At 39.5% G+C, this 11,929-nt stretch overlaps 1 protein-coding gene across 2 annotated transcripts in view; it reads right to left on the bottom strand.

Annotated features, from left to right (window-relative positions):
- Positions 1-79: 79 nt before the first annotated feature.
- The window catches only part of GNPAT (glyceronephosphate O-acyltransferase), a 22,798-nt gene continuing 10,948 nt past the window's right edge, over positions 80-11,929 (bottom strand). For both annotated transcript variants that reach the window (XM_074580169.1, XM_074580170.1), the window contains exons 5-16: positions 11,735-11,862; positions 11,218-11,293; positions 10,476-10,627; positions 10,255-10,385; positions 9,322-9,545; positions 6,606-6,851; positions 5,824-5,903; positions 3,245-3,385; positions 2,203-2,302; positions 2,016-2,109; positions 751-812; positions 80-446 (exon numbers count right to left, since the gene is read on the bottom strand). In XM_074580169.1, coding sequence (XP_074436270.1) covers positions 403-446; positions 751-812; positions 2,016-2,109; positions 2,203-2,302; positions 3,245-3,385; positions 5,824-5,903; positions 6,606-6,851; positions 9,322-9,545; positions 10,255-10,385; positions 10,476-10,627; positions 11,218-11,293; positions 11,735-11,862 — 1,478 coding nt within the window. In that variant the 3' untranslated portion in view covers positions 80-402. The remainder of the gene's footprint in view (positions 447-750; positions 813-2,015; positions 2,110-2,202; positions 2,303-3,244; positions 3,386-5,823; positions 5,904-6,605; positions 6,852-9,321; positions 9,546-10,254; positions 10,386-10,475; positions 10,628-11,217; positions 11,294-11,734; positions 11,863-11,929) is intronic.

Genomic DNA, 11,929 nt, shown 5'->3' with positions numbered 1-11,929 from the left:
CGGTCGGTTGCGGCGCGAGGCGACGGCCCGCTCCGCGCTGTTTCCCGCCCCCCCCGGCTTTTACCCAGACAGCAACGCCTTTTTCTAAATATTAATTTTAATAGCAAGTCCTTTAATTCCCCCGTTACATTTTCACAGCCATGAAATATTTGCAAACGATCACAATCTTTGTTACAAGTCTAGGGAAAAAAAAAAAAGGTATTTAAGTAGCCGTTACTGTGCGCTCCCCCCTTCTTTTAAATATCAAAAAAAAAAAAAAGACCATGTGTAATCTGTTTTTTTTTTTTAAAAAAAAACCAAAACAACAAAAACCACAGGATAGAAACACAGTTTGTAAGTGGTAATGGAGAGCTGAAGAACACCTCTGGGCCTGTCGCTTCCAGTCACAGCATCAGGAACCACTTAGAGTCGCGCAGCCACGGGCTTTTGTACAGGTATCCTGGCATCTAAAAAGACAAAGCCAAAAGGTAAACATTTCTTACGCAAACGCTGTAAATACTACTCCGCTACTATTTTGTTCCGTCTTCCTTGGTTGTCGGGTGGCACGGTATTTCAAATAAAGAAGGGAGATTCAAAGCTGCAGTCAGTGACACCAGAAAAAGCACCATAAAAAAGTATCATCGGGATTTTTGTACAGATAAATCTGAGGAACTAGTAGGGGGAAAAACCACTACATCTAACGTATGTGCATTGTCTGAAGTAATTTATAACTTGTGAAGCTCTCTTCAAATTAATTAAGAAAACACTTACCAAACATGTCCAGGATTTTATTAACAGCCTCTTCATTTACATTGTAAGTGAATCCACTGGATCTAAAGTCAAACGAAAAAAATAGTGTTTCTTCGATGAATATTTCTTATTCCAGTCATTTCTATACAAATAATCTGAATTAAACATTTTCATAATTACGTCATATTTTTCATCCTACCAGCATACATATTAAGGACACAGCAGACTTCTAAGCAGATTGTACTCACGGACAGTTACACTTACTTTATCCTTCCTCTTGTTCACAGTCCCCATGCCTCTCTCTTACCCTGAATTTTATTAGGGAGAATGGCAGGAGAGAACATTTGTTTGTTTTCAACCATGTAATTTTCAAGACTAGCTCTCTGAAACTGAACCCTATCTTCAGCTGATGTCAAATTCCGTTGCACTCGATTGATTTATTCCTTTTACACAAAAGGGAAATATAGCTATAGACATCTATTTAGCTCAGTGACATGTCAGGGGATGTAACACCACGAGTACTCGGTGCACTTTCCAGGAACACTACAAACCTCAACCAATTCATTTCCTGAACAGAGGCATAAGAAAATAGCTCAGGGTCATCAGCTCCCAACAGTGTTCTGTGAAACACTCAAGACAATGTGGGGACCTCTTGTATTGGGGACTTCCATGGTTATACTTTTAAATACAGTAAGAAGCACCACAACACAAGTTAATTTGATAACAGGAAATGCATGTCACTATTTTTTGTACAGCAATAGCTGTTTTTTTAACCTTAGGCCTATATGAACTGTGTTAAGAGACTTTAATGAGTAAGCTTTCAGTTAAATTGCTTTGAGATGTCAGTGCTGAACGCCCCCCAAAATTAGCAGTATTCCTGATTATTGCTTACGTTGCCTGATGAGGCTTATTGTAACACACAGAGTAGCCCTTCTATTAAAAATAAGCAGGACTGTTCTATTTTCTTATCAAAGCCTTGGGAGAAACTTTGAAAACCAAAAGGTAAAAGCAGCCTACTAGTGAGTTAATGAATTTTGATGCTGGGTCCCACAGAAGTGTTTTCACTATGAGGGTGTGCCATTCTGCTTCTACAACGCATGCAGAAAGGAACTACCCGCGTCTTCACCACGACTCGGGTAAATCCAATCAGCCTTCAGTTGACTGGTGGTCAGACAGTCGAGGTTCCGCTGTTTGCTTGATACTAATAGCTCAGTCATTAAGAACTGCCAGTGAGACCACACACTGACTTCCACACACCAAAAAGCCAATAAGCCAATGATACTTACATTTTCTTCTTCTTCACTGCACCTAGTTGCACAAGAGCTGCTAAGGCATTTTTCTGCATGTCAGAAGACAGCGCTTCGTAACACTGCGTATTCCCTACAGAGAAAGCAGAAACACAATTAAACATTTTATCACTATCCATTGACAGGCTACAGTTGTAAAATCATATTGCATAACAGCCATACACACCCTTCTCAAGAAGTTGAAAAACAAAGTTGCGGACTCCAGGTATGAACTGCTTCTCAGTAAAGGCTTCTTTTGTTTCCTTTGAGAGGTATCTGAAAATTAACTAACATTTAAAAAAACAATTAGCACTTATTTCCTTTTGATTGTCAATTTGCTATTAATTACAAACAAAGATGCCCTCATAAGAAAGCAACATTGTTGCATTTTGAAAAGTGTAGGAGAGGAACTCAAAAGGTATCATTATATAGAGCATCTGAAATTTTTATTACTGTTCAACAGGCATGAGAACCCTAACATTAAAGGTTCAGAATTACTATAATAGTTACCTTAGACATCAATTTAATATTCCTGTTCTCACAATCAAAAACAGTATAATTTAAGCCATATTAAATTAATATTAAAGCAATACCTGTTTTATAGGTGGGAAAAACTGAATCAGTACAGTTCAGCCCAAGTCATACAGCAGATCAGTAAGAGATTCCACTAGGTTCAAGCGTTCACATTCCCACCAATGTTATGCTGACACACCAGAGATTTTAGCCTCCTATTTTTGTATACATCGCTTACTACAGGAGCGTAAGTGTTTGGTCTTATTAAAACCTTGGAAAACCAAATAATTTAAAGAGATCCAAATGGAATTAATGACTCCAAAAAAAAAAAAAAAAAGATATCATATATGAGATGCAAAATAATTTCTGCACCTGTCAGGACAGCCCACATGAAATGAATTAAGCAAGAGCTCCTCATAAGAAAGAGCAATCAACCTGGTAGCAGCACACTCCCCATGAAGCTTATAAATCTACGATGGGCCATCACATTACATGGTAGGTACTGCTTTAGTCAATTGGCAAAGTCTAAGCCAAAAGCTGAAATCAGGATCCTGGCGGGAGGGTGATGTTTAAGATATTTGTTACTGCTATTTCTCAACTCTTCCACTGCCCAGCCATGAAAACAGTCACTACTTATACTGCAGAAGTATCTCAGCTCTCCTAGTTTCCCTATAAAACATGGGAGAAAAGAGATAATTTTCCAAACAACAACATACCTGATAACCTTCTACAAAAGGTCGGAACATAGCTGACAAGAAAGATACTATAACACTTCCTTTGTCAGTAGGGTAGATTTCCTGCTGAGTTGCTTGAATGGCATCACATTTTGTGAGTAGAAAGCATCCTTCCTCAAAATCCTGGGGGAAAGAGAAGCAGAACTGAAATTTTAATGTCTACACTAAGTGCAGCTACCTTGCCCCACAAAATCAGCAACAAAACCCATACAACAGCACACCACTTCCATTTCTGAACTCAGTTCTCAAGAGACTCAAACCAAAGTTTTCCATATACCAGAAATACCCTTACAAAAAGGCAGCGGGAACGGGTTCTTAAACACAGCAGTACCCGGATGCACAAGAGACCTAAGAGCAAAGAAAGCGGCTGTGGCTGCTATTGTAACAGCCGAGGGTTTTTTCTGTAGGTGGCATTTATTTATTTACTTATTTTAAGTCAGGGTTTGCTTTTATCTCATGTCCACTGTTTGCAATAAATGACAACATAGTTCACTGACCTGCCCTCTACAAAAGAGACAGCACAATGGCCAAAAGTTACAAATTATGGAAATGTCAATGACAAAACCATTTTACTGCCAATATGGGTGCAGGGGGAGATGACACACAGGACACATGGGGATAGGACACAGACATGACAGACAGGTGGACGACTAGAGGGGTGGGTTGCTAAGAGATCCCTTAACATTATAGCAACTCTTTCATTTGACTTCAGTAAAGTCAGTCATAGCCAGCCACCTTCCTGTTCCCTGCTTGGTTTTGGTACTTGAAAAAAGGTTGCAAGAGGCAACAATTGCTAACAATGAAAACTAAACATAATGGTGCCCATCAGCCTTTAAAAAAAGGCACAATTCTCTTCTATATAAAAATCTATGAGATTTTAATGCAGTCACAAGTCTTGAATATCCTTATGAAAATTATACTTTTCTATTTTTTTAAATGCAGGAAAGATCACAAATATCACCATCAGATAATTTGGCCTTAGCACTGATAAAAATCACATTTAATCAGTTTTAAATCCAAATAAAAACTGTGCACTTACCAGTTTATATAGGGTATGGCATTAAACCTCTTTTTTTTTTTTTTTTACTAATAAACTTGCGCTCACCTGCATTTCAAGCTTGCTGGACTAAAGCCAGCTCCGACCCAGCAGGACACGTACAAACTGACACAGCAAGTCCTGCAGAGAGCAAAGTGCTGCCTGCAGTTTTCACAGCTTGCCTGTGTCCAGCTGCGTTAGGAGAGGATGAAGACACACTGAGCCCTGCAATAAGGCAGTATGCGGGAACAATACTGGCTTTGTCTGAGTAATGGCTATACCGGGCAGGGAGTGAAATGAGGGGAAACTCTTCTCAAGCAAATAGGATGCAAGTAAAGCTTCCCTAAGACTCTGCGAGGGACGCTGTTATGCCATTAGGAAAGTTCACACTTCAAAAACCTTCCCAGGCTGCATAGCCTCAACTCCGATTTTTATCAAAATTTTGGCTGCAGAAGTTTTAAAACAGGCTTTACTATAAGCACTTCCCTCATAGTGCTTGCAAATCTGAACCTACACAAGATAAATGCTAGTAATAAAAACCTAAAAGGGCTCAACCATGAACCATCAAAATATTAAAAAAAGTGTTTACTTATGCACAGGAACATCAAAACCTTCAGAGTTCAAGGTATAAGAGAAACATTAGCCGTTGTATAAGCACTACAGAGTAGACACCGCCACGCTCTGCACTCAAGGAGAGGTGGGTACAGAGGCCCACACTGGGTGTTGGCCGAGTCCTCTGGTAGCCCTGCCATCACAGACCACACACATGGAGCTACACAAAGTGACCGATCACAGCTGCACTAGGAGGAGTACAACCAACCAGAGGACAATAGGCACCTAAATTTAGAATTGCCTACTCTATTTGTCAAAGATAACAAGGGCATACAACGGTTGATCATTAATTGGTATAATACTTACAGCTTAACTTTCTGAAAGAGCAGCAGTGGCCCTCTGCTACACAGCCTGCAAGAGCTTTTAGGAAAAAATATTCTGGTGTAGCCTCAATGAGAATTCCTGTTTTGTTTCTGTGCTGCTAGAACACACCCACTCTGTGACAGGATTCAATTAAATCTACATTAACACTTTTTTCTTCACAGCCTAAAGTCTCTTACATAACTGGAGGAGGACTGTATTTACACTTCACTTAAAAGACAGCTTTACACATATTTTTATATCCGTGCTGGAAGACTGGTAGCTTTATGCAAAAAAGCCAAACTTCTACTACAGTTCATTTTAATGGTTCAGAATTGGGCAGGCTTTTTTTTACTGGAGGGAAAAAAAAAAGATTGCACATGCAACCTCGTGGATTCAGACAACATTTTGCAACTAACCAAATGACTACCTCTACTCTGACCCCCTTTTAAGTTCTCCCTCCCACTTACAGATCAAGTTGATATTGCTGTACATGTTTATCATAAAGCACTTGTTTGGCAGAGCCCTGAAATCAGATGCTATTTTAGTTGGCTGCGTATTTTTGTACAGTTTTGTACTTTGTACAGTATTTTTGTATAAAGGATGTTTTTACCTTCAATGAAACGCCAGGAAAGAAGATGAACTCATCAGAAAAAACATCTCTCAAGAAGCTGAAGCAGCTATAGATTTCCTCTGAAAAAAATATTGTAAAGTATTATTGTTTAAAAATGTGATTTAAAACACACAAGTGAAGAGCCATTTACTGCTTATTTTAGAGAGAGTACCTGCTTCAAATAAAATTTGTACTTGAGGTTAACACCATACATACACAGCAGAAACCACCACAACAGAACAGCAAGTACTCAAAGCACTCGATTCAACTGTTACCAAAAGGGTTGTAGCTTCTCCGAACATGCACTAAATACCACATAATCAGATGATGCACAAACTAAGGCATGTATTCTGAAAAGTTTCTTTACAAGCCAAGTATCGGATAACACTGAAATACTTCAGAAACAGAAGTGGGAAGAGAAGAAAGACAGAGAACTGGTTGCACGGTACACAAGTGTGAGCTGTCTGTAATTTGTAACTTAAAAAGCTGGTTTGCTAAGCGCCAACAAAATAAGACACTTAAGAACTGGGATCAGCTCACCTTAGCCCTGCCCTCTCAGCAGAACATACCTGCTTTCAAAAGTATCAAAGGATAAACAAACCAAAAAAGGCAAGAAAAATACCCCCGTCCCCTCCCAAGACATCCACCTTATGCCACGGGACCTTATCCAGAGTATAACAGATCGCTCCCACTAGCAGTCGCAGGTGGGAGTCTTTTGCTCCTCTCACAGCTGACTGCGCACGGAGCAAAGCCAGCGGACTCTCAGAGCTACCCAAACATACCTTTTCTGAAGCTGCGTGTCATCTGCAAGGCAACGGCCACCAGAGATGGACGCACAAACACATTCAGCAGTTGGTTTCTGTAGGTGGCACACATGAGGATGGCCAGAGCACGCTTAAAGACGATTTCCCCTACGGCTCCATCTTCCACTCCTTTGTCATTTAGGACCACGTGCCCATCAACAAGGTGAGCAATGTTGGAATGCAGGGTGAGGCCAGACATGACTGCTTTTTTGGCACACAGGTTATCTAGCAGGAAAACGCAACACTCAGGAAGATGCAGAAGGGAACACAACTCTACCGAAACAACCTAAAATGCACCAGTATTTAAGTTTTATCACTGAAGACCAATTATTACACCAAAACATTCAGCTAGAGAGATATTCTAAAATAATCCATACCAGGAATTGGCAGCCTAGGCATAGTACGAAATGGAGAAAACAAATTTCAGACATTTCTCTAATTAAAGCACTTTAAATGCTTCCACTTGCTAACAATGACAAATACTTCCTTTGTCTCTGGAACAAGTATTCTGAGCCTCCAAATACAAGAGGATAGATCTGTTTGATGGATACATTCATCAGTAAGGAAATGGAGACCATATTTTTGCTTAGGCGTTTCTGACACTTCAAGTTTTGAATCAGATGCACAAGTCTTTATAATGTTTTTCCTCAACTCTCATATACAAGGAAGTCTTCATCCCAAATTAAGTTTAAAGAAATCCTGACGTAAGTATTGTCACATAATATACCTGCTCAAAGAGAAATCAGACTGTACTTAAACCCAAATCTCTTCTTGTTTCATAAGACAATCTTTTACAAAGCCTAAAGCAAGGAAGTGTGTGGTTTTGGGTTGGCTTTTTTTTTTGCAAACAATAAAGTTCTTTGAAGGCAGCCATGGGTTTCAGAAATCTGTGGACTTTGGTCAAGCTTTTTTTTGTCAGTGTGACACACTGCGAACTTTATTCAGATAGAGAGCAGCATCTCAAGTCTTGAAAACACACTCACCTTTTTAGAACATCTTACATTTTAAACACTACCAAAGCATTCCCTGCATCAAATGTGAACTCTTTAGCAAGCAAGGAAAGAAGCAATAAAAACTTACTCAACACTAATATACGCTTTACATGTTCACAGCACCAAAAGCATATCAAATCAATATGGCCTCTAACAGGAAAAAAAAATATCATATTCTTTCCTCTTAATAGATTTCACGTAGAATGTCCTTGCATTTTATTTGCTCTTTCAGACTACTTTGTTCCAGCTTTGCGAAAGCTCCCAAATTCCTCAATGCAGAAGCAGAACTCTGAGCAAGCCATTTTGCAGTTCCTGTTTTTAATATAAAATTTCTAACAGCCAAGCAAATGTTCTGCCTGTAACAACTAACCAGCATGACAAAGGCAGAAACAACTAGCTGTTTGGAGACAGAAGAATGGACAGGGTACATATAGGTGCTGACTTGGTGATGTCTCCAAATTAGCCTTTAAAATATATTTATTCTTTCAAATTATGACAACCCAAAACAAAGCAACACACCCTGTTTCTAGGCGACATGCTTAGAGCGGGGACAGCACACTCCAACAGTCTGCTCAGTTGTTGTCATTCCTCTATTCCATTACCATGTTCCCTGACTACACCACAACACTACTAAAGCAAAAGTTTATTCATTGTTGCTAGGAAAATAAACACAATAAGCAAGCAAACCCAAATGTGGTATGTTTTTCAGTTTACTGTGCAGTAAGATTTTAAATGATGTTTAAATATTGCCACGAAATTCTCCCATATTGCCATGAAATTCTGGTAAAAACCAGCCTGGCAGGAGCAGACCTTGTCTGCATCCACTGCAGTGCAGGTCCCTGAAAGGAGAAGTGGTTTTCTTCCAGAGATGACCAAGCTCTGTTATAACTGCAGCCTGCTCCTATTCCTTTACTGCAGTACTGAGAGGGATCCTTGATTATACACATGACTACAAAAGCAAAGATCCATGGTTTAAATCTACCCACAGTGAAAAGGTAAATGTACTTGCATTAAACTATTTTTCTTTGCTAGCTTTAACACTTATGTCCTGAGGCTCTAAAATTAATTACCTGCGTCACCTTGGCTCGCAGAGAGAAGTTTAAAACAATTGTTCAGAAAGTTTGGAAGGAGATTCAACCTTTCAGCAGCCAATACGCATATATATATTATACATTCTTTAAAAAGAGTGTGTGTAAATATATAAATAAAACCACCCAAGAAGCCTCCTCCGCAGACCTAGACCACTTTAGTTTTGATTTTCTCTCACCCATTTGTTCCCACTAGTTCTTTGCAACAGTAACAACTTATACTAGAGTCAGTATCAAGCAATAAACACTGCGTTACACCAAGCTAACCGCCGCAGATCAGGTAATCGCCTGTGACTTAACATAGGGTTCAGAAAGACAGACACTAGGCAAACCTCAGTACTCTAATACAAGTACCTTATAATTTCCCCCCTCATTCCACACTTCAGGATATAACAGTAAAATATGCCTCCACCTAACTGTTTTTCAAAGTATTATCTTCTACAGGCTAAGTCAAAACCTGTCAGGTTTTAGCATCATTTTTAGCCTATCCTAAAATCCATTTACAACTCCAAGAAAAACATTTTGTAAAGTTGTCACCTTACAGTGCTTCCACAGAAATATAATTTATCCTTCATAAGCAACAAAAGGAATAGAAATAACGCTTTCTTTGCATACCAGGCCATTCAATGAATCCTCCAAAAGTCTGTGTTAAGCCTTTAAGCCACAGAGTCTTTTCTATTAGAAGTTCAAAATCCACGGCTGGCAAATTCTGGAGCAGCACAGCAGCAACCAGCACCCATGGGCTCAAAACCATGTTTTCTATTTGCAGGAGTTCCATTTTATAAGCTACATCACTGACAAATTCTTGGATATCCTCAGATGGCTTTTGGGGAAGGTGCCTGAAAAGAACAATGCAGTTCAAGGTAAAGAGCTCCAAAAACTGGGATATAAATCACACCCTTCCTTATTTCTTCTGCATTGCTCCCAGACCCATAACTACTTTACAGCACCTAACATCTAGAGGGTGATGCTATCTATGTGATATGTAGAACAGAAGTACAGAGCAAAACACCAGTAGCTTCATGATAATATTAGAAACAGATCTCTGTATTGATGCTGTACACTCACTATCTTAAAAAAAATAATTCAAAAGCATTGTTTTACATAACAAATTGCAGAAGCCACCCAGTCCAGTCATAGCTACAGCTCCCTGGCACGTGCTCACGTAACAGTCTGCAGTAACAAAGCAAGGAGGGTGAGAAAGGTAGAAATTTTAAGTGGCAAAACCTCCAAATTCTCAGAAAACAGAGCTTTGCCTGGCTTATTCATCATGATTAAATTGGCATCTTATGTCAATTTATGCCATAAAATGGCATCTTCCTGACACAGTACAAAGCTACGCAAGTAACAACCTGTTTCAGAAACACCCAATCACCAGCATGATAAGGCTCTGCTCAGACAAAACAGGTTCAGTGGTCTAAACAGTCAGATGAGAGAGGAAGTGAGAGAAGTTGAAAACAAAGCACAAGAGAACATCTTAATTATTTTATATAGGTGAGGACTAAACAAAGGCTTTTCCTGTGCAGACACCATGGAAAGATGTGGTACCTGGGAACTAAGTTGTATGGGCACCGATTGATTCTCCCAGATGCCAAGGTTCTAAGTGATACCGGCTGGCCAACGTAGATATGTATGGTACCAAAATTGTCACTGAGGATTCTTCTGGCTTTTAACAACCCCTAGGAAGACGGGAAGAGCAAAATTCAAATTTTGGTGATACAGGGTGTTTATACATCCGCCTATGTTCTGTTCTTAAGGAATTTACATACAGATGTAGATTCTTTGGGTTTTGGGACACCTAGGAGTTCATATGCATAGAGAGATTCTTCTAATATCCTCTCATAGCTGATGCTGATGGGAACGAGGTATGTGTCAAAGACTTCTCGTTTAAAAAATGGTTCCATCACAATGCTGAGAAGACCTGCAAATTGGAAAAAAAAGAAAAAGTGAATCACTTGTCTTTTTCAAGGAGGGAAAAGCAACTGCAATCTAACTTTGAAAAGATATCTTCAAAATTTAGAAACTGCTAATAGGTGTACACTGTGCCTGTTCTCTCTTCAAGCCAGAAGCACAAGATATTGCCCAAGCTTTAAAACAGAAGATGAACGTAAGCAATGCATTTGGACAGCTATCTCTGCTCTTTTCAGCAGCCCCGCTCCGCGCTCACACACCATCTTCCTTCTAAAGAGTCCCCATTACTTTTACAGTTAGCTTACAGTATTTCCCTGCTGGTCAGGGGATGCCTATTTTCTAGGAAGACAAGGGTGAAGAGTTATGCAATTAAGTACACAATGGGGCAAAGGGAGAGAAAGCAGAAGAGTGCAAGAGACATGTATTGCTGTTCTTTGTATTGCCTTGGAACTCCAACCATAGTGTCTTCCACTACGCCGACAGACCTCGCCAGCTTCCCACCACTTTAACATCCCTTCCTGTCTGAAGAACTTACGAAGCACATAGCCACTAATGAAAACACTAATAATCATAAAAATTCCAAGTTTTCAACAAACCTACCAAACTTTGGAGTCAGAGTCTTGGCGGTGCGGCTTCTAGTCCCTTCGAGAAAAAATTCAATGGGGGCATAGCCACTCTTCAAAAGTAAAACAACAAAAAAGCCAGTCAGAAAAATAAAAACGTTTGTTCTTTACTGCCCACAAATAGTTTTAAGCACTTAAAATGTAAGTAGGTTTTTTTTTTTAACGGAACCCATGGATGTCTAACTTCAGTCATCTCTAAGCCTATATTCAATTCATCCATTGTATTTGCCACACTGTATAGTTAAATTAACAAAAAGGGCACAACCCAAAGCAACTGATGAGCAACGATTTGTTTACCACCCACTGCTGAACTATAATAACAACAGAGCCCATGCGTGCTCTTCACCTACAGCAATTCCGAGGTAAAACGCATTTAATCAGATCACAGTGAAGACTTTCAATCACATAGCTGTAACATTGTTCATGTTTCACATGAATCGTTCCAACAGAGTACTTCTTAAGCATACATTTTGACAGTTCAGTGATTTATTTACCCTTAACATCGTTTTTACATATTCAGCAAACACTGCCCAGTAGAGCCTGTTCCCACCGAAGGAACGTCGCATAAAAAAGGCACCTGCCCTTCGTAGCAGCTCACCAACTATTTTCATTCCTAGGAAATCTGAAAAACAATCAAACAAAAACCAAAACCACACACACAAAACTTATTGGTTAATATCAGCCAGCAG

This window comes from Larus michahellis, chromosome 3 (genome assembly GCF_964199755.1).
Source record: "Larus michahellis chromosome 3, bLarMic1.1, whole genome shotgun sequence".
Lineage (NCBI taxonomy): Eukaryota > Metazoa > Chordata > Aves > Charadriiformes > Laridae > Larus > Larus michahellis.
The sequence above is the reverse complement of the archived record's forward strand: the minus strand, read 5'-3'. Positions and strand labels throughout refer to the sequence as shown.